At 40.5% G+C, this 23,257-nt stretch overlaps 1 protein-coding gene across 1 annotated transcript in view; it reads left to right on the forward strand.

The window, feature by feature from the left end:
- The first annotated feature begins 297 nt into the window (after positions 1-297).
- Positions 298-23,257, forward strand: part of SLC35F5 (solute carrier family 35 member F5) — a 32,056-nt gene continuing 9,096 nt past the window's right edge. The window contains exons 1-11 of the mRNA XM_056861320.1: positions 298-361; positions 1,300-1,441; positions 2,910-3,053; positions 4,627-4,689; positions 9,906-9,987; positions 11,557-11,747; positions 16,941-17,022; positions 18,318-18,405; positions 20,285-20,340; positions 21,345-21,449; positions 22,507-22,666. Coding sequence (XP_056717298.1) covers positions 306-361; positions 1,300-1,441; positions 2,910-3,053; positions 4,627-4,689; positions 9,906-9,987; positions 11,557-11,747; positions 16,941-17,022; positions 18,318-18,405; positions 20,285-20,340; positions 21,345-21,449; positions 22,507-22,666 — 1,169 coding nt within the window. The 5' untranslated portion in view covers positions 298-305. The remainder of the gene's footprint in view (positions 362-1,299; positions 1,442-2,909; positions 3,054-4,626; positions 4,690-9,905; positions 9,988-11,556; positions 11,748-16,940; positions 17,023-18,317; positions 18,406-20,284; positions 20,341-21,344; positions 21,450-22,506; positions 22,667-23,257) is intronic.

Consider the following 23,257-nt stretch of genomic DNA (forward strand, 5'->3'; position numbering starts at 1 on the left):
GCACCTCATGGCAAAAAAAAATGCACCCACTCCAGTGAACGTCTTATGAAAATTCTTTTTAATTTTAATGGTCCTATGGTAGTCTGTGGCCCTGACATGTTGTGTGCTGGTGGTTTTCTTTATCATGCTAGATCTGCATGTCTATGCTGTTAACCTTGCTGGGGGTCAAATTCTGGAAATGATGAATAATTTGATTTCAAAATAGGTGGGGATGTTTATGTTGAAGCTAGCAGCAAAGTTAGAAACATATGTAGATTTCATCACCTTCATTTTTCAGGGGACAGCCTTCGTCTTAATGTGATGGCATGAAGCATATCCAACTCCAGTTTTTACATTTAACATTAGAAAGGTTACAGAACAGGTAGGCCTACAGTTTGGTCTATAATTTAGATTGCTTGCAACTTCATTAAAAGTGTGTGTATATTTAAAAAAGACTGTCTGGGTGTCAAGTTCAGCTGTTGTGAGTGAGAGTGCAGTCCCTCAAAAATTGGTTTGAGCTGCGGTCCTGTTCGCAGTTAAACTGCTTAAATCCCATTAATGTAGTTTCTTCAGCCTTGTGTATAGGATTTCAGCACTGGTATTCTGCTTTAGTGAGATGCAAAACACTTCTGATCGAATTGTACACTTTCATGATAGGTGCTACTTTGGGTTACTGTCAGTAGGTTGGATCCCAAAGAGTATTTGTGCTATTGGAGTATTTGTGCTATTAGTGCTGCCTCCCATAGCAGACATTTAACTGTCCCCCAGGAATGGGACGGGGGGCGGGGGCAGTTTGTGCTGCAGTGGAAGATAGGAAGGAGAGGAACTCATGCTGTATAGATAGAAACCACCAGTGTATCCAAGCTAACTATTCGGTTATTTCATTGTTCAATTGCATCAGTTTGTGTTTTTGTTTAATTTATCATATTAGTATAACCTTTTTTCTAAAAAGTTCTAATAAATGTTTTAAATAGCTGATAATTACTTCACTATACAGTTGACGTTCTACACTGTATTTGCTATTGCAATGGCATATAATCTTGTAATTTTGGTCCGCACCATCAGTGCTAACTCACTACAGATAAATATACGTAACCAATGAAAATGTTAACTTGACTACTGTAGAAATAGCTATGTTACTGTTGGCATAGTTTTGAATATCTTTATTGAATAAGGAAAGATCTTTTCAGGTTATGCAGATTAGTTGTGCAGATTAGCTGTTAGTTTAAAATTTAGTGTCTTTCTGATGTTTGAATGACTGCTCCATCCTGTAGAAATACAGTAATTCAAAAACTAATTTGTACTGATATTGTACAATAGGTTACAAATGGTGTGGGTTTTTATCATGAACCGGATGAGCTCACAAAGCAGTTCTCCCACACAGCGTAGACGAATGGCTCTTGGAATTGTCATTCTTCTTCTCGTTGATGTGATATGGGTTGCTTCTTCTGAACTTACAGCAGTAAGTATTATTTTGTTGTACGGTAGTGCGTGACTTTAATGTATCATTACTGCATAATAATGGGTAACAGTAAATGCCCTCTCAACAAACGTGTGTGCATTAGCTTGCATGCTGGAACCCGGTGGGCTGGTACTAGATAAATAGTTGTTCATACTTGACAAGCTGCATTTCTTACTCATCTGCCTTTCCTGACGTTGATGTGAATTATAATTAAATACAATTAAACGTTACAGTTCTGTTTCATAATGTCAGCAATACAGTACAGTTTTAAAATAGCAAAGCCTAACAGGTGAAGTTTTGACGGTTTACAATGCAATCCGAAGGACACTTTCCTGGGAGTAGGCCCATTGAGTAGGATTCTGAGTAGACTTGATTAGGATGGCACTGGTAGTTGGCTTGCATTATTTAGGGTAGAATTTCTTAATATGGAGGAAGGAGACATGTTAGAGAAACTAAGGCCCAAGGATTTCTGTGTGAAAGTGTGCAGAAAGCTATGAGTGTACAGAGTGTGTTTGGTTCTAGCTTGATGTAAATACATGGTGGGCTTGAGTTAGCATGTCTCTACTTAGGCAGACTTGCTGGGTTAAATGTTTGAAAGAAGATTTAGCAGTTAACTTGCATACTAAATGGAGCTGAAAGAAAGCACTTTCTGCCACCACACCAGCCTGTTTTTTCAGAGTGCAAAACTGGGTTCAGAGATACCAAAGTTCTTCACTAATTCTGATGAAAGATAGTCTTATCAATGGCAAGTTCCATAATATCAACTAGACCATCAACCTTGCCAGTTGGTATAACCTCATCTTGTCTGGATGAAGTTTCACCTGTTGTCCACAACAGAAGGTCAGTAGCCTTGAACCGAGGAGGGTACTTCTCAATGCTTAGTGAAAGAAACATATACCTGGGTGTCATCAGTGTACTCAAAGCGCTGGACAACCTTGTTCGGTGGTCCTGTATAGTAGCATGGCTGATAACACACAACACTATAGAACATTATTGATTGACTCTCATGCTGGGGAAGAAAGGTGTTCCGACTTGCCCTTCCCCAGCCAGGAGCTAGAGGGTTGGACCTCCACTCCACCTCAGGAAGTTCTCAGCTTCTGTCCACACCCACTTCCTTGGAACAGAATAGTTGAAGGGGCTAGTAGCTACTACCGCCATATTCTACCATAAGTTTCATATTAGAACATAATAGAGCCGTGTTCTGGCTCACTTGTAGCTCTCTTGTTCTATTCTTTGTGTATCAGGTCTTGGAGTGAGTGCGAGCTAGTGATTCAAGAATGTGACATTTGTATGCAAAACTTATGTGCACTTTCCCTTTGCAGCGTGCTTTGTTTCTGTAAGTTTATGAATTATTAGCTGCTGGCTGTAATTTTGTGGTACTAAAGAGCTAAGTAGTAAAGCCATACTAGTTACAGGATATGCATTAATTTTATCAGTGATGGTTATTCCCCTCCCCCTTTCTTCACAGTACGTCTTTCAAAACTACAATAAACCATTTTTCAGTACATTTGCAAAAACATCCATGTTTGTTCTTTACCTCTTGGGATTTATTGTTTGGAAACCATGGAGGCAGCAGTGCACGCGTGGGTTTCGTGGCAGACATGCAGCTTTTGTAAGTTTCTTTCAGTTTAATAATTTTCACAGCATTGTGGCTTCTGCAAATTACACAAAATCAAGGCATATGTTTGGAGGAGAAAGCCCACATAAACCAACATAAGCTAAACATCCAGATGTTCAGTTAATGAAATAATGCTTTCATTAGTGTAACATTTCAAAGTGAATCACTGCATAAACAGAAGTGGTAATTGCAGCAGTAATGCTTCTTAGTGGAATTGAAATGGAATAAATGATATACAATTTAATCTGTGCCTAGAATCAGTACTTGGACATGTGGTTTTTCTTTTTTGTTATGTTCTTCCTCCTTTGAAGTATTTTTTATTGGCCTATTAAAAAGATATGTTGGGAAATGCCTCTTTGAGAATATTTTTCTTAAGTCACTCTACAGTCATTTTTTTAAAAAATCTATTGTTAAAATGTCATAATGTTAGATTCTTTCTCAAACCTCGTGTTGTACTTTTCATATCTTAACTAGGAAAAGCCACTGGGGTAGTGCCTTGAGCTGGATAGCCCAGGCTAGCTTGATCTCATCAGATCTCAGAAGCTAAGCAGGGTTGGCTCTGGTTAGTATTTGGATGGGCGACCCCATGGTTATGGCGTAGAGGCAGGCAATAGCAAACCACCTCTGAATGTCTCTTGCCTTGAAAATTCCACCAGGGGTCGCTGTAAGTCAGATGTGACTTGATGTCCAAAAAAAAAATGAAATGTGAGCTAATTTACACTTTAATAAAATTACTTTATATTGTTTGAAGGAAAAATCCTGTAATAAAAACAAAAGGTATCACAATAGCCTTACCAAACTATGACTAGGATCTCAGAAACCCAGGTTCGAATACCCATTCTGCCATGGAAGCTTGCTGGGTGACCTTGGGCCAGTCACACACTCTCAGCCTCAATCCTGGCACATATTTGGATGGAAGACCTCCAAGGAATACGAGGGGCACGGCAAACCTCCTCTGAACGTCTCTTGCCTTGAAAAACCTACAAGGTCACCATAAGTCAGATATGACGTGACAACATCAACAAAAGTTCATAACCGGCTAGAGTGCCCTGTCACTTCCATATTATTTTTTTATTAATGTAATGGAGTACTTAAATTATTATTTTTGTTCTTAAATTCAGCTTTATTTGGTTGACAAATTAGGTATATTTGTGCTTGGCTGTCTGTGAGACTGCTATTCGATCGAGGCTGGTATACAGCTTACTCCAGAAAGAAGGATAATTGGATGATGGAGGTAGCAGGCAACCTTTCAGAAGCTCCCTTTCATATATGAGTTGAGCTACCTAAATGTTTGTCCCACCACTTTTTGGAATCGAGTGTTGTTATTGTGGCCAGACATGGGAGCAGGGGAATGCAAGAAGAGCCCTGCTGGATCAGACTAGTGGTACATCAGCATCTTGTTTCACACAGGGGCTAGCCAATTGCCCTGGAGGTTGGTATTCATGTCTTAAGTTGAAAAACTATTCATGGCCTTAGATGTCCACTAGTATTAACAGGCTTTCAGTTTTCAGTCTGCATGCAGGTAGAATTGTCATAGTTCAATTTTAAATAATAAATCTCTGATTAGTTTGCAGATGCTGAAGGTTATTTTGCTGCCTGTACAACTGATAATGCTGTAAATAGCTCTTTGGTAAGGTCTCTAACTTTGACATGGTTTCAATGTTCTGTGTGGCAATGAAACTTTTGTTCATTTCTGTTATGAGTTTTAAGACATACTAACTAAAAGTACAAGTCTGAATAAGACATATAATAATAGTTTGAATAAGAACTGGGTTGTGAAATAAAAATTGGTACATTTTATGAGCAAAATTTTTTCCAGTTCAGTAAGATGTATTATACTTTGTCATGGAAAATACTGAAGGTATGTTAGCATTTTTTAATATAAAGAACTTTGTGAATTATATATGTAATTATTTATATATATAATTTTAGTTATTGAAATAATTAAGGTGGCTCAGTATGATATACAAAGCAACAGCCAATTAAACCAAACCTTCAAGTAAAAATAATAGTTACTACTTTTATCCTCATCATATTACAATCCAGATTAGTTATTGGCGAAACTCCAGTCTAAACAGGACAGTCTCGCATCGTTTCCAAAAACAGGCTAGTGTAGAAACCTCTACACATCTTCACAGGACAGCTTTCCATAAAGTTGGTTCTACCTCCAAGAATGGGTAGGCCTGAGCAGTGGACAAATAAACACTGGGAGAGCTCATCCATAATAAACAAGGCTGTCTATGACCTCCATAGTCTTCTGTTAGAATGAATGCATCCATTTTAGAATCACCAGTGGAAGGCACTATGGAGCTCAGTTGAACAGCATATCTGTGCCATATTCTTATGTTGATCTAACTTGGGTGAAGCTGTAGCCTAGCAGTGCAAATGCTACATTGCTTGTCACTTTTTTATTAAGGTGTGTCTGTTGTGGAAATAGAAAAGCTTGTCGAGATAGTATTTCTTAGCCTTTTCTGTTATTTCTCAATATCTAATTCATTAATCTAGTCAACATCAATACATCTAATTCTCAATGTGGCCCATTTGTGGATACCTAAAGACAGAAATTGGAGCCGTGGACAGGCAACACAGATCTTTATACAAATCTGAGGAAAGGCCCAGGTTTTCAGAAAAATCGGAAATCTAAAAAAAGGGGGGATTAAAACTCACCAAAATGATAGAAACAGCACCTATAGGTATGAAAAATGAAATTCCTCAATGGCCGTTGCTAGGCAACCACAACACTGCCAGCTTTCCAGCCTTGGTTTCTGTCCATGAAAGGGAGGGGAGGGGGCAGGGCCATTTTCAAGGCTTTTTTGGCCTTGCAGGCTGCCCCTGTTGCTTTTCTCCCTGCTCTGGGATAAGGACTCATCATGGCCAGGCACGGCAGTAGCCACCGGGCAGCTCACTACCATATTATTTGTGCAACTCACTCATGCCCAGTGATCACCACCTGATGACTTATTACTATTCAACAGCAGTCACTGTATGAAAGTGAGTGTGGTATAGTTATAATAGTGTCAGACTAGGATCGGGGAGACTCAGGTTCAAATCCCCACTGCCATGAATAGGTGACCTTGAGTCAGTCACTCATTCTTAGCATAATCTGCTTGACAGGGTGCAGTGGAACTAAAATATTTTTGGCAGGAAAATCCCAACACAGTCCATTGCCACTGTCCTCGCAGTGGTAGTATGTATTGATTTTTGGATTAACTGAGGACTGTCTCCTGCACCATATTTCCCCTTTACTATACCAAGCACTGCTGAGAAAGAGGCCAAAGAAATGTTTATTTCCTGGCCTGCTGGTGCTTGGCACTATTTACCACTAGTCACCCCTGAGGTAAATTGCGTTGGAGCTTCTGCGACACACACTTTGCCCTTCTTCAGTAAATCCCGATTTAACCCTGACTGCACTAAATTCACCATGAAGGAAACACATTTTTTAAACAACAAGAAAACGGTTCATTTTACAGAAACAAGAAAGTAAACTCTGAATGTTCAGGACCAACTTTATACAAATGTAAGTTACTGAGGCCCTGACGCAGATAGTCCAGGCTAGTCTGATCTAGTCAGATCTCAGAACCTAAGCAGGGTCAGCCCTGGCTGATATTTGGATGGGAGACCTCCAAGGAATACCAGGGTTGTGATGTGGAGTCAGGCGATGGCAAACCACCTCTGAATGACTCTTGCTTTGAAAATCCCACCGGGGTCACCATAAGTCAGATGTGACTTGATGGCAAAAAAATTAGTTACTGAGAGACAGAAGAACAATAAACTCTGTTTGGGGTCCCCATTGGGGGAAAGGCAGTGTATAAATGAATTAAATAAATAATAAATAAAGCTGCAGACTACAGGTCAGGGAAGATTTGTGGGTGGGAAGAAGAGAAGGAAGCGGGGAGAGGTTGTGGGGGCTGCCAGGAGGTGGGAAAGAGGAAATAGTGTGGAGAAGGGGAATCGGGGAAATGAAGTGACCCTCCCAAGTCCTTTCTGGTTCCCTGCTTGTTAATATTATTGTTGCATGGAAATTTCTGTGCAATAGCATTTTCAGCCAGAACAATGCTTTCATCACATTATCTTAAATCTTTAAAAGTTCTATGAATCCTAAATCTATTTAACAAAGTAGACTTTTCACCTGGGGTCAAGCCACTCTTGGTGTTATTTGCAAAATAAATATTTAACACTTGAACATCCATGGAATTACGTCATTTGGTTGTGTGTATCAGTAGCTGTAAGAGATTGCCATTCATTATTTCAATTAAAAATATTCTAGGATTCAAGGATGCCCATGCATAAATTTCTGTACATTTGGCAAAATGTGAATAATGTCTTCTTTCTGCAGCTCTTTGCACAGTCCTCAATACTATGTCTGCCCCGGCATCAGAGAATAGCTCAGCCGTCATGACTGGCATTTATAAATGCACAGGGGTACCAGTGTGAGAAGATGAAATGCAAAATACCCCAGTGCACCCATGGAAACAATTTGACAGTCCTTTGAGTCCTAGATTATGTGGGTGGCCAAAGGTGCTGATGGTCACCAGTCTTTCCCCTGGGGTTAAGGGACCCACATGAAGTAACGGACATACAGGTTGAAAGGCTGTGATGGGTAGGAGACGAGGGCAGAATCGCACCCTTCTGACTTTTCTGTGAGCACAGCTGATGAAAGAAGAGGGAAGGGGAGATTTCACTCCCTGTGCCAGGGCCAAAATGAGCTCAGGCCTAGTGCAAATGAGCTGAAAGGGTATCAGTAGGGTTGCCAACCTGGAGATCTCCCTCTATTACAACTGATCTCCAGGCGACAGAGATTAGTTCCCCTGGAGAAAATGGCTGCTTTGACAATTGGAATCTATGGCATTGCAGTCTCTCCCTTCTCCAAACCCTGTCCTCATACTCCCCCCCACCAAATTTCCAAGTATTTCCCAACCTGGAGCTGGAACCCCTGGGTATCAGGCCTCTGCTCAGTCCTGCTGGGTCATAATGGATTTCTTCCCCATAGGTGAGGGTGGAAGGCAGAGAGAAAGACAGAGAGAAATAAGTTCTCTCTTAATATGTTTATTAAGCTCACACCAAGGAAATCCAAACATATCCTCACTGTAGTCCATTTAGATACCCCTCCATACATACCTAAGCTTGCTTTAGATGCAGCTGACACGATTTGAATTGGAGAATCCTGATAGGTGGTAAAGGAGATTCTGGCCCTTCCTTGCCCTTTGCTGAGTTTTATACACCTGTGTGTCTCAGGCCTCGCATAGTTTATGCCCTCTTCCTTTCTAGGAATGGGGTGGGAGTCAGCCAGATCCAGGTGGGTGGGACATCACCTATCTTGGGAAGAACGCCTTCGGTTTGAGACAGCCTGGTGAAAACTTCTCATTTCCTTCTTATGAGAAGGTTGCAGTCAGCTGATTCTGGACTCTTGGTGGGTCCTGATCCAGGGACGTCTTCAGTATCTTGGCCAGAGGTTACCTAGCACAATAGCCAAGATATCACTGTAGATGGGCTGCAGTGGTAGAGGCAGTCATACACACAATGTCCCTTTGAGTTCTCTTCTGCGTTTTCTCGCAGGTATCTTCTGCGTTTGTAAATTGTATTCACTGCAAACAATGGCACAGACTCATCTGCTTGTTGTAGCTTGCCTTCACACGGCCTCCATAGTGGACACAATCACTCCAGATCCACACAATCATGCCTTCAGCCTGTATATGTACGTAAGTGCCGTCAAGTCACAACTAACATATGGTGACTCAAGGAAATTGAGAAGTTGAGGTGGTTTACCACTGCCTTCCCTTGCAGAGTCTTCCATGGTGGTCTCCAACACAACTACCAACCCTGCTTAGCTTCCAAGATCTGATAAGAAGAAGAGTTGGTTTTTATATGCCGATTTCCTCTGCCTTTTAAGGAGAATCAAAATGGCTTGCAATCTCCTTCCCTTCCTCTCCCAACAGATACCTTGTGAGATAGGTGGGGCTGAGAGAGCTCTAACAGAACTGTGACTAGCCCAAGGTCACCCAGCTGGCTCCATGTGGAGGAGTGGGGAAACCAACCCAGTTCACCAGATTAGAGTCCGCTGCTCCTGTGGAGGAGAGGGGAATAAAACCCGGTTCTCCAGATTAGAGTCCACCACTGTTAACCACTGCACCACGCTGGCTTTACCATGCTGCCTTCTCGCCTGCCTTCAGCCTAGCATTCCATAAAACAAGATCAGCAGCTAATAATAAGAAACAGATAAATTCAGTTACTCTAGGTGCAGGGTTGCATTGCGTTTTGGTTAGAATTAGGCATAAATTTAAGCATGGCCAATAAAAAATACAGTCAGGAAGCCATAAGGTTAGAACTCCTAGTTTCTCACACCTGCTCCCCACTCCAGCCTCCTAATTCAGATGTTTGTTCCTTCATGTGGGTCCCAACGTTTGAGTCAGAAGGCTGCAGTGGGGAGGAGGAGGGGGGTGAAATCTTTCCCTCTTTTCTCTTCATCAGCTGTGCTCATACAAGAGGCAGGAGGAAGCGATTCTGCCCTCTTCCCTACCACTGCTGAATTCACATGGTTCTTGTGACCCCAGGAATAAATTTTTCCAGGGTTGGAAATGGCTGCTATGGGGAAGGGAAACCCAGGTAGTCCTCATGAGGTCCTAGCATTGGATACAACTCTGTATTTCTGTGCTTGGAAAGTGAGCTTTAAAGTAGTATGTGTGGTTAAAATAGATTATATCCCCATGGAAACAAAGAAATCGCTTCAATTTCTAACTACTGGGTGATTTATTGTTATCAAGCTTTTCTTAATAGATTTATCATAAGATAGCAAGTTTAGTAAATTTTTGCTTTTGTCAATTGGGAGCTTTTTATGCTGCCTTTCAGAGTGAACCATTATACGTGCCTGTAAAGTTTCATGACTTGCCAAATGAAAAAAACAGCAGTAGCAGTGACGATACTGAAAAAAGTAAGTACATTCTGCAAAACTTCAACGTACACATTTTGTTTAATACTGAAAATGAGAGAGCTCGCGGGTGCTAGCTTTTTATTGTACTCAATAGCTTAGACTTTTGGGCTTATGCCCAAAAATATGATCGTGCTTATGCAAAGTAAAGCATTCACAGTTTTAAAATGTAGATGATATATTCATGAATAAAGTAATAGCTCCTAGCGAGAGAATCGAAATATTAAAATACACGTTCAGATGACATCCACGTTTGGACTATCAAAGCAGGGAGCACATTATTTTGATCTATATCAGTTTGACAAAAGGTTCATATGAATTTTGTAAAGTTCAGTGAATTTCTATGGGGAAGAGCTTGTTACATCTTTAGAAATCTTACTGTACAAAAATAAAAATTATCATGAAAAATAGTAATATAATAGTCTTTTACTCGTTTGAGGAGTGTGGTTGTTGAAAAGTACCTTGTCTGTCTGTTGTATGTTTCAAGAGATTTTTTCTGCTCTCCTAGGTTTTTTTTCCTGTGAGTGTTCTATGAGGGGTCCCCAATGTTTTTCAGCTTGTGGATACCTTTGAATTCTGACACAGCATGGTGGGCACAGCTACAAAATGGCTGCCAAAAAATGGCTGCCACAGGAGGTGGCGCCAACTACAAAACAGCCGCTGTAGATTATCTTCAGGCACACAGTGAAGATCCTTTTGCTGCGGTGGCAGCTGCTGCCAAAGCAACATTTTTAAAAAATCTGCACAGCCAGTCAGAAGCCCCACATGGCTACACCCACTTTCTAAGAACACTTGGCAGGCACCAGGAAAGGTGCCAGTGAGTGCCATAGCACCCATGGGCACCATCTTGGGGGACCCCTGTTTTATAACATTACAGAAATTCATCTTTGTCCCCACCTACTGTATTGCTGCTACAAACCTTTTGAGTTTGTTTCAATAGAGTATTGAAAGTTCATAGATTCTGTAGAGTTCCTTTTATGTATGAGTATTTGCATTTGAGGAGTAGAAGTTGAGCATTGTAGGGTACTTGCTGTAATTGCTATAACTGCTGTTTTTTTTTAGGAATCAAGCACCTAGAATCTGAAATAATAAACAAGTTGTAAACTGCTGTCAAAATCTGTTAACTGATGACTTATATAAGCCTTCTTTTGGTTTAGCCACCAGATGGTGTAGTATCCATACCTAAGTTAGCTCAGAGCTTTTTAAAAGCAAGAATGTAATATCATTTTTTCCCCTTCTGAGTACCAAATTTATTATAGAGAAGCAGCTGAACTTAAAGCCAGGAAGTATGGTGTGTTTCCTGAGTACAGGGAATGCATTCAATATGGAAAAATTTAAATTGGAATTTCTTAAGAAACAGAAAATGAAAGATGCATCAAACATATCCATGTTTCTGATACTAGCAGACTTTTGCTAGCATTAATAGATACTAGTTGTACAAGCTAGTGAAATATGAGTACACACTCTGAAATGACATTTGGACAATGGAAGTAATGACTGCTGTAGACATTATTTTTCTTTTTCCATTTAACGCATATAACACATCACTTCTCTTTTTTTCTTCCCCTAAAGCTCCCAAAAAGCCTCGTGTAAGATTTAGTAATATAATGGAGATTCGACAACTCCCATCAAGTCATGCATTGGAAGCAAAACTATCGCGTATGTCTTATCCAACAGTTAAGGATCAGGAATCTATATTAAAAGCTGTAGGGAAGCTTACTGCATGCCAAGTAGCCAAAATCAGCTTTTTCTTTTGCTTTGTGGTAGGTCTCCTATTCTTTATTGAATATTGTTTTAAATAAACAATACTGAAAATAATGTAATTTTTGAAGTTATTCTTTGTATGTTGTAAAAATTCAACGTATTAGCCCGACATTCTTTAAAATACAGTACAAGAAAACTTTTTAGTGGTGAAACGATATACTTTTTGAATTTTAAAACTCGTCTCAGAAACTGGTAACTTCTATGGATGTTCACCAATGAATCGTATGAAAACATATTAATTGATTAAAGTTTAAATAAACATGCATGTTAGCTAATTCTCAGCCTTTTGAGATAATTAATGGAAAGTGGCCCTGACCTGGATAGCCCAGGCTAGCCTGACCTCGTCAGATCTCAGAAGCTAAGCAGGGTTGACCCTGGCAAGTATTTGGATGGGAGACCTTCAGGGAATACCAGGGTCGCAATGCAGAGGCAGGCAACGACAAACCGCCTCTGAACTTCTCTTGCCTTGAAAAACCCACTAGGGGTCGCCGTAAGTCATATGTGACTTGATGGCAAAAAAAAAAGAAAAGAAAGAAATGTGAGCAACTTTATACTTCAAACAATTACAAAGTGTTTTTTTTTTTAAGGAAAAATCCTTTAATACCTTCCCGCCTACAGTAATGTATGACTGTAGCCTTAACAAACATATGTGCTTAATTCTCCTTAAGAAAAATTTATCCACAATGATTGGTGGTGGCCAGTTTCAGTCAGACAGATTAAAGCTTGCAACTATGAGCTGTCAGCTAGATGAAGTAAAAGTGAGAATGTAAGATGCAGTAGATCTTTTACAGTGCTAAAAAGTTTAAATGTTATGTGTTCCATAAGACATAGGCGTAAGAGTATAGTGTATTTATTAGTACAACAGTAACAAAATTCCACTTTTGTTATCTACACTTCCATGGCTAGGATCTGAAGTAGAAATGGAAGTCATTCTGCTTATCCTTATACCTGTGAGCTTGAGTATTACATCCTATACCATTCCAGGAGTCCCCCCATCCTCCAGAGTAGCTTTTGATGGGACGTAAGAGGGTGCAGCAAGGAGAGAAAGGAAAGGCTATTAAGTGACTGGAACCAAGATATATGTAGAAAGAGGGAGGAAGCCGGAGACACAGATATATATGGCTTGACCCAGAGAATATTGAGTAGTGGTTGGATTGGATTTTTATATGGGTGTATATTTAAATAGACCTTGCATATATATAAATTCCACTAAGGACTAGAGAGTATTGGTTCTTGTAGGTTATCCGGGCTGTGTAACCGTGGTCTTGGAATTTTCTTTCCTGACGTTTCGCCAGCAACTGTGGCAGGCATCTTCAGAGTAGTAACACTGAAGGACAGTGTCTCTCAGTGTCAAGGGTGTAGAAAGAGTAATATATAGTCAGAAAGGGGTTGGGTTTGAGCTGAGTATTGTCCTGCAAAAGTATTGTCCTGTAAGTATCAAGATAATGTGCTAATGAGGGTATGGTATGTTAATATGGAACCATTGTATCCTGAAGTGATCTGTTAATGTGTGTAATCCAAAACTAATCTGTATGGCTATTGTTGAATGTTGTCTTTGTCTGGAGGTTTTTCAGGGCAGGAAGCCAAGCCTTATTCATTCTTAAACTCTCCTCTTTTCTGTTAAAGTTGTGCTGATGTTTGTGAATTTCAATGGCTTCTCTGTGCAATCTGACAAAATAGTTGGTAGAATTGTCCAGTCTTTCAGTGTCTTGGAATAAGACCCTGTGTCCTGTTTGTGTCAGTCCATGTTCAGCCACTGCTGATTTCTCAGGTTGGCCAAGTCTGCAGTATCTTTCATCTTCTTTTATCCTTATCCACCTGAAGAAACTTCCATCTTAGCTAAGGGAGGAAACTTTGCAGTCACTCCCACCCAAATTCCAGTGGAAGACATCATTGCAAATGTAGAATCTGCCATTCGTAATCTACCTGAAGAAGATGCTGAGGAAATAAGAGGAGAGACAGCAAGAATTCTACGAAAAGCAAAGCCCCCTGCTAGCAATATAACACGCAAGGAGAGAAACGCCATCAAGACCCTCAATGCAGATCCAGAAATCATTATTCTACCAGCTGACAAAGGCAATGCCACAGTGATCATGAAAACAGAAGAATACAAAAAGAAGATTGAGGAACTTCTGGACCCTGCCACATACAAAAAACTAAAACGAGATCCAACTTGCAAAATTACCAGGAAAACTAGCATTCTGATCAAGAATTCCACTCTTCATCCCGACACACACAGAAAACTATGCAAGACTGAAGCACAACCACCACGATTATATGGACTACCTAAAATTCATAAGGATTCCGTTCCACTCCGACCCATCGTGAGTGCCATTGGTTCCCCAACATATGAATTAGCTAAATATTTGACCACCCTCCTACAGGACCACATTGGAAAAACCACTTCTTACATCAAAGATTCAACTCACTTCATCAACAAAATCAGTCCGTTAAGACTCAATCCAAAGGATATATTAATCAGTTTTGATGTTGTATCCCTCTTTACCAAGGTTCCAGTTAAAGACACAATCTCATTGATTAACCAGATTTTTCCAGAAGATATAACAGCCTTATTTCACCATTGTTTGACAACAAGTTATTTCCTATGGGATCAAGAATTTTATGAACAGATTGATGGAGTAGCTATGGGAAGTCCACTCAGTCCAGTAATAGCAAACTTTTACATGGAATATTTTGAAAAGACAGCATTAGAATCAGCACCTTACAAACCTACAGTCTGGTTCAGGTTCGTAGATGATACATTTACCATTTGGAGCCATGGTGAAGAAAAATTAATGGACTTTCTAAACCATCTTAATAATATCCATCCAAACATTCAGTTTACCATGGAAAAGGAAATTGAGGGTAAACTCCCATTTCTTGATACCCTTGTCATCCGTAAATCAAACCTTCAGTTAGGTCACAAGGTCTACCGGAAACCAACTCACACAGATCGCTACTTACACAAAAACTCCAACCACCACCCCCGACAGAAAAGAGGAATAATCAAAACATTAATGGACCGTGCAAGACGGATCTGTGAACCACAGTTTCTCAAGGAAGAAACTAACCATCTAAATCACGCACTGCTAGCAAACGGCTACTCCAAGAATGAAATCAGAAGGGCCATTGAACCAAACAAAAATCAGAAAACTCAAGAAAAACAGTCTCCCATAGGAAAGGTATTCTTGCCATTTATTAAAGGAGTCACTGATAGGATGGAGAAACTTTTGAAAAAACATAACCTACAAACAGTGTTTAAACCCACCAAGAAAATACAACAAATGCTACGATCAGCAAAAGACAAAAGAGACCCCCTCACCTCTGCAGGAGTATATCGTATACCTTGCAGCTGTGGAGAAGTTTACATCGGGACCACAAAACGCAGCATACAAACAAGGATAAAAGAACATGAAAGATACTGCAGACTTGGCCAACCTGAGAAATCAGCAGTGGCTGAACATGGACTGACACAAACAGGACACAGGGTCTTATTCCAAGACACTGAAAGACTGGACAATTCTACCAACTATTTTGTCAGATTGCACAGAGAAGCCATTGAAATTCACAAACATCAGCACAACTTTAACAGAAAAGAGGAGAGTTTAAGAATGAATAAGGCTTGGCTTCCTGCCCTGAAAAACCTCCAGACAAAGACAACATTCAACAATAGCCATACAGATTAGTTTTGGATTACACACATTAACAGATCACTTCAGGATACAATGGTTCCATATTAACATACCATACCCTCATTAGCACATTATCTTGATACTTACAGGACAATACTTTTGCAGGACAATACTCAGCTCAAACCCAACCCCTTTCTGACTATATATTACTCTTTCTACACCCTTGACACTGAGAGACACTGTCCTTCAGTGTTACTACTCTGAAGATGCCTGCCACAGTTGCTGGCGAAACGTCAGGAAAGAAAATTCCAAGACCACGGTTACACAGCCCGGATAACCTACAAGAACCAATGAACTCTGACCGTGAAAGCCTTCGACAATAACTAGAGAGTATATTTGCAGATTTAACTAATAGTCTTTGCTTAACTTCTCTCATGTTTATCTGCTGATCTCATAAAGGTTCCATTCAGATAATGTATCTAGCAGCATCCATTGAGTAATTATAGAACTACCCTATAGTCAACAAGGTTACTATAACCAATACAATTACATATGATATGAGGAATGTTGTCTTTTTTCCGTTTCTGTGATATTCAAGTTTCCAACAATTCCAGTGTGTTACCAGTTTATATGGTATAGTAATCTATCAAATGTTTCAAACTAAAGAGAAATAAATAAAAGTATAGATCCTTAATATAAAGGAAAATAGTCATATATAAGACTTACTGAAATCAATGGCACAACTCCTTTGTTACTAAATAGTGCATTTCAGCGGGACAGGCAGAGCAATCCTGAAGGGGGGTGGAAAGGCTTCTGGAGGCTGCATGACCCTAGCACCAGCGTAGATGTCACGGGGTATGAAAGCGGGCATCTTCACTGGCAGAGGCCCATTTATACTGGTGAGCGCTGCAGCAGTGCCGTGCTTGGGTGACCAGAGCAGCCGCTGCTGCCCCGTTTCACCGAACTCCAAAGAAGGCATTCTTTTGCCCCGGGAATTCCCCCTTTTGCAGGCCCGAACTTGCGCCTGCAAAAACCATGGTGCAGCCCCATGTAACAGGGTTTCAGGGGAAAATACATTTTCCCCTTCTGCGCCGGGCCACCAAGCTGCTCAGGAGGTGGCATGGTAGCACTGTTCCCAAGCCCTGCCATAAGTACCCTCCCTTAGGATTGTGCTCTTAAGCATAAATAACTTGTTCATAATTTGGTGGCTTGTAGTTTGAATCCAGCAATATTTCAGGCCAATTAAGATGACTGTGACTGTGATGGTGAAAACAGCAATAACAAAAAAAGGTGCTTCAGAAAGTAACAAAATGACGGTTTGGTCTAGATGTATATAAAAATTACTGTTTCCAAAGCATCCTTGTAACTTTTATACCAGCAGCAACATGTTTGCACATTAATTATCCAACTTTTAAAAAATATATATTGTTTTTTAATTGTGCTTTTAATATATTTAATATTTTTTCTTTTCTGATCTAATATAAATGGAATATAGATTTTTTATCATGTTACTGTTATGGCTTCAGCTATTACATTAACAATTATTGTTTAATCTCCCAGTGGTTCCTGGCAAACTTCTCTTATCAAGAAGCACTGTCAGACACCCAAGTGGCTATAGTTAACATTCTGTCTTCAACTTCTGGTAAGAACAAATTATGCAGTCAGACTACTGACAAAATTAAACTTCTTATTGCAGTTGCTAAAATTGTTAAATTATGTTTAAGAAGCATAGTTCTTAAAAGAAGTAATTGCATAGCAATATGCGAAACTTGTGTATTATCTAATGTCGCTTCAAACACGGTAGTTGATAAAGTCGGTTCATGTTTTCAATTGCCAGTCAGTAAATGATGAGAAATACAGTATGCACAGATGAGGCAAAGTTGGGGGTCCTTGGGGGTCCAAGGAGTAGAGCTGACATTAGACAAAATGAGTACAATAGGCTATATAAATATATGTAAATACATCGGCATTAAAACATACAAGTAAAAGCTTTAAAACTAAACCCAATTTAAACATAGATGGTGGCCTAACTCAGTAACTGGCTCCTATAAAATGTCCTCACCAAGGAGGTTGGCCAGAGATGGAAATCAGAAAAATTAAAAATTGAGTGCCACACCACAAATTGTGTCCTTCTGTGTCTGTCATGTGTTCCCTCTCCCCCTCTTATTCAGGCTGTATTGGGTTTTGAGTACCTATCAAGAGCAGGACCTGCCCTATATTTGCTTCACCTCCAAAAATTCACCTTAGTATTACTGTTTAAAATGCTGAATACAGTGGAATATCAGTCATACTCTCAACAGAATGTTTTATTGAGCCAGTGTTTGCACAATATGTAGTGGGAACAAAGTGAGAACAAAGGATGGCCATAATACATCATCCATAGCATGCACAAATATAAATATTGTAGGTATTAAGGATTAAATATTTACTAGAGAGAGCACCTTGAACATTAAAACATTTTAGGTTGGATCCAAAATTCTGTGTAATTCCCCATCCTACTACAGCTCATACTGTCCTTCAGAATACTACCCCCAAGAACAGCGCTGGGTGGAGTGGGGGAATCTACATGTGGAGAGGATCATCAACTAACATTGCCCACGTCTCCACTGGCAGACTCAAATGTGGTTTGAATTGAACCCTGTGTTAATAAGCAAGTCAAGAGTTCAAAACATAGCGGTTTCTCATTTTAAAAATACGTTTGAGATACACAACATAAACACTCGTTGTTTAAATGACCTGAAACAATTCTGTTTGTTTTGTTTTTGTTTTTCATATTGAATGTGTTTATATTTTACTAATATTAGTAACTAGGTACTTTTTTTAGATCTTATAGTTGATTGGAATAATCTCATAACTTTTTTTCATTGTATAATGTGCTAGCATGTTCCTGCTTGTATTCACTGTTAAAATAGAATCTTTTCTCCACTCTTCTCTCAGGACTTTTTACCTTAATCCTAGCTGCAGTGTTTCCAAGTAACAGTGGAGACAGGTTTACCCTTTCAAAATTGTTAGCTGTCATTTTAAGGTAGGAATATAGACTCCTTAATCTCCAATTTTCTTCTCTACCACAGACAAGAGTTGTCTTATATTCCTTTAGATAGCTGGATTTAATAGTGAAGGCTTTGTCACTATTTTTAGATTCTGCAGATCATGTGTAACTGCAGGGAAAATACGTTTGTAGGAACTCTGTTCAAGTGTTACTGCTGTTTTGACAGCTGCTGTGCCTGTTACTGCCCACTGTTCCTCTAGTCTAACAACCCCGGATTAGATTTGTGACAAAACCCTACTCTGAAGAACTTGCTGGTGTTAATGTGGAAAGTGAACTTACCGTATATACTCGGGTATAAGCCGACCCGAGTATAAGCCGACCCCCCCAAATTTGAGGCCAGAAAAGGGAATTTCTTATTGACCCGCGTATAAGCCGAGGGTCAATAAGAAATTCCCTTTACCGGCAATGCTGCGCTCTAAAATGGCGGCTGCCATTTTAGAGCGCAGGGATGATGTCGCCCCTGCCTCAGGTCGCCCTCCCGCCGGCCTCCCGGGCCCTCCCGACCCACCCCAACCCCAGTGCCATCCAAGGGGGGGAGGGGGAAGATCCCCTGAACCCCCTACTCACCGGGAGACGCGGCGAATCGGCGGCGGCGGCGGAGCGGCCTTCCTGTGCCTGCAGGAGGCCCCCCCAGGCTGCTGCCGGCCGCTGGGAGCGGCCCGGGCGCGGCAGCGGCGGAGGCGCGGCCTGGAGGGGCCTCTCTCCGGCCCTAGAAGGCTGCTGCCTGCCGCTGGGAGCGGCCCGGGCGCGGCAGCGGCGGAGGCGCGGCCTGGAGGGGCCTCTCTCCGGCCCTGGAAGGCTGCTGCCGTCCGGGGAAAGGTGCGCGGGCCCGGCGGCGGTGACGGCGGTAAGTTCCCCCCTCCCCCCTCTACCGTATTGACCCGCGTATAAGCCGAGGCCGGCTTTTTCAGCCCTTTTTTTGGGCTGAAAAACTCGGCTTATACGCGAGTATATATGGTACTGAATCTGATGATCGTAAGAAAAATTTGCTGTGGAGCAATTATGGACTGTCAGCTACTCCACCCCCAACATACTGAAATCTGGGCACCTGAGTGGCTTGTTGTGATCTTTATGTATTAAAGCTGTGGAGACCAAATGCTATATTAGCCTTATTTTGTGTGTGTGTGCACTTCACTTCTAATACATCACAGCTAAAGATGCAAGACTTGAACTGCGAGTGTTCAAGATGTATACTTCCTTACCAAAAGAACTTCTATGTTCCTCACTTATTTATAAATGTAGATGAGTTTACCGAAAAGGTACCAAGCCCAAACACTGTGTATCTTATTGCTTATGAACAGCTCTGTATGGATAAGTTTCTCTCCCTCTCCCCTCACACTCAGTAGTGGTTAGTTTTTATTCCTTTTCTTTTTCTCTTTTGTGTCCAATTGAGTGGCAAAGAAAAGCAAATTTTTTTAAATGTGGAAAGATTTTTTTCTTATTTTGATTTGAAGATGTTTCTATTCGATGTTTGTGATTTTTTCATAATTATCAGTTCTCTTCATCTGAGTTTTATATTTAAGCACCTCTTTAAGAAACCCCTATTTACCTTGGTTTGCTTTCCACTATTGCTTGTATTTACCTTGGATTATAAACACTTATACACGGTGTGTGTTTTGTTTTCCTTTTGGCACTTAACAGATAATCCATTTAAATGACTTACTCTTTCAAAATGTAGTTAATTCTAGTAGTTTAATTTATTAACCGATTTGGTGAAATGCAGAGGAGATGGTGCGTTAAAACCACATAGGTGCATTAAAACCACATAGATATGTGATTTTATATAATTAACTGCTCCTAAGTGGTTTTTCCATGTGGAAATCCTCTCTAATCCTACTTTATTTCTTTCAAATAGCATTGGAGGTGTTGTTCTTGTGAATCTTTCTGGATCTGATAAATCTGCTGGAATAGGTATGTTTAACAAAAATCCAATACTATGAATACATTTGGTAGATCCTGTTGTATATATTTTAGTAATTCCATCACAACACATTTAATTTTATGTTAGTATATTTACAGCGCACTCCTGACTTCTGAGGACAAAAGTTCTCAGGAGGCCAGGAAGGGGCTGCGCTGGCTTTGGGGCCCTCCACGCCGGCGTCCGGGCTACTTATGCTGCTGTAAGTGGCCCCAACGCCGATGGGGAGAGCCGGACGCCTGTCTCTGGGCACTCCCGCAGCAGCGCCGCCACGGGACGCCGATGGGGCCTTCTGCCAGCATCGCACCAGCATAAAGTCCCGTGCCAGCATTCTGGGGGACGTTCTGGCGTTCCAGGGGGCGGGGCTGCCAGTAGGTAGCTCCTGTCCCTTTTCGCCCTGTTACTCTGGCGCCGAGAACGGTGTTGCTGTGCCTGCTTTTTAGCAGGCGCAGCATCGCTGTTCTCTATGGGGTGAAAAGCCCCATTTAAATAGAAAAAAGCCGGAAAAAGGCTTTTTTCAAGCTTTTGGCAGCTGGCGAACTGCTTAGGAGGAGCTGTGGCAGTGCCTCTGCAACGCTGCCCCTGCACACCAAAAGCTCAGGAATGCACTGTTAGTGTACAATCCTATGCATATTTACTTAGAAGTCTTACTATGTTCAGCTGAGTTTACTCCCAGATAAATGTGCATAAGATTGCAACTTTAGTGTGTGTGAAGTATAGTCACACTACAGTAACATTTATGGAAGTTCGACATATTTTCAAACTGCTAACAAATGGATTAGGGGCATTGACTTTTCATGAAAACAGCTTCCTTTACACAATAATGGCATGTATAATCAAGTATAAATATTAATCTGAACAATATTTAAAACCCTACGAGTTGTACAAGTATGGCTTAATAGTATTTAAGTTTTTTTAAAAAAGAATCTGATTCATAACAAAGTAATGTTCCTTTAATGAAATGAGGGATGCTTGGTTTTTCCCTTCCACTCTACAGGTTCCCTGTGGTCTCTCATAGGAGCTATGCTCTATGCAATCTACATAGTTATGATCAAACGAAAAGTAGACAGAGAAGACAAACTTGATATACCAATGTTTTTTGGTAAGAGCAGAATTTAAACGGGGATTTCTTGGGAACAAGGTTACTGCTTACGTTTGAAGATTTGCAAAAATGGTTTAATATATCTGAAATGTACACATAGCTATAGGCAAAGAACAACCGTAGCTTTTCAGTTTTCAGTTTAGACTTGCTGCTATAACATAACAAAGCTTGGTTCTACATAAAGACGTCTCAGGAGTCTTTCTTTCCGTACTCTCTTTCTGTTCGTATGTGAACTGTAGTCTGTACACACTTGAGATACTTTGGTGAGGGAATCACAGTGGTTTGATACTGTGTCTAAACTCTAAATGGAGTCTACATCATGGCTCTCCCCATACAGTTACCTTTTTCTGGGCCTCCACCCCACTTTAAAAAACCTGTGCCCCTTCTAGATATCATTGGGGGAAATTAAAATAGTACTAAGTGTGTCCATTGTCCAGACTTCTTTCACAGATCGTTTTAATGAAGTTACTAGATTAGCAATGGTAGTATAGAAACCTCTTGGGGAGACAAGATGCCTATATTCACTAGAGACTCCCTGGCTTCTGTTACAGCATTAAAGATCACTTGTACTCACTTTTTTGGGGTTATTGCAACGTTGTAAACGTTGTAATCTCTGTTGAGGCATCTTTTTAAATATCTGATGGAAACACATTTTTGTCACTCTTCAATTAATGATTACCTTTCCTTGGAACTATTCTACCTGAGCTTGGTGAAGTACCTAGTCCTAGGTTATAGAAATCTGGATTGGATATTACTGTTTCATTCTGTGGATGTTCTTCTGCAAGGACCCTTCTGCAGATGTAAGACACTCTTGCATTACCACGAGAGCATGTTACACCAGTGCAGGGGGTCCTTGGTGTAGAGGAAAAATGCAAACATCAGTGAGAACTATGCATTTTAAGAATATGACCCAGTTTTCATTTCTGAAACTAGTTCCCAGTTGTACAAAGATTAACAGTTATAAATACACTAAATCAGGTAGCGCAGTTTAATAAAAATAAGCACACAGTAAACTGTTGTTTGCTCTAGTAACACTTTCTGTTATGAATTTTTGCAGGTTTTGTTGGTTTGTTTAATTTACTGCTGCTCTGGCCAGGTTTCTTCCTATTTCATTATACTGGATTTGAGGCCTTTGAATTTCCCAGCAAACTTGTGCTTACATGCATTGTTATCAATGGCCTTATTGGAACTGTTCTGTCTGAATTTCTTTGGTTATGGTATGTGCATTTAACAGCTATTAGAAATCAATGTTTTGATTTAATGGATGCGTAAATAAGACTATTTTTATATAGCATTGCAAAAATTGTCTCAGCATATCTTCATCACCATTATCATCATGAGTTAATTATTAAAGAGATTAAGGTTAGTAGAGGGTTAGTGGTTAAAGTGTCAGACTAGAATCTGGGAAACCCAGGTTCAAATCCATACTCTGCCATAGAACTTGCTGGGTGACCTTGGGACACACTCCCAGCCTCGACCCTGACAAGTATTTGGATGGGAGACCTCCAAGGAATACCAGTGGCATCATGTGAAAGCAAGCAATGGCAAACCACCTCTGAATGTCTCTTGCTTTGAAAATCTCACCAGGGGTCACCTTAAGTCAGCTGTTCTTGATGGCAAAAAAAAGTTGGTTTATTGGGTATATTATTTGCTACTTGCTTGTTGTATATGGTGGTTGTTGTGGGTTTATTTCTCCAGAACTTCTTGTAGCTGATAGAGTGAAATATGAGAGCTCCTCTTCCACTATAGCACTGTGCTTTGTTAAAGCTAGAACAGTAGTGTGGTATCTGCAACATATGACTGTTGCT

Source organism: Euleptes europaea, chromosome 15 (assembly GCF_029931775.1).
Source record: "Euleptes europaea isolate rEulEur1 chromosome 15, rEulEur1.hap1, whole genome shotgun sequence".
NCBI lineage: Eukaryota > Metazoa > Chordata > Lepidosauria > Squamata > Sphaerodactylidae > Euleptes > Euleptes europaea.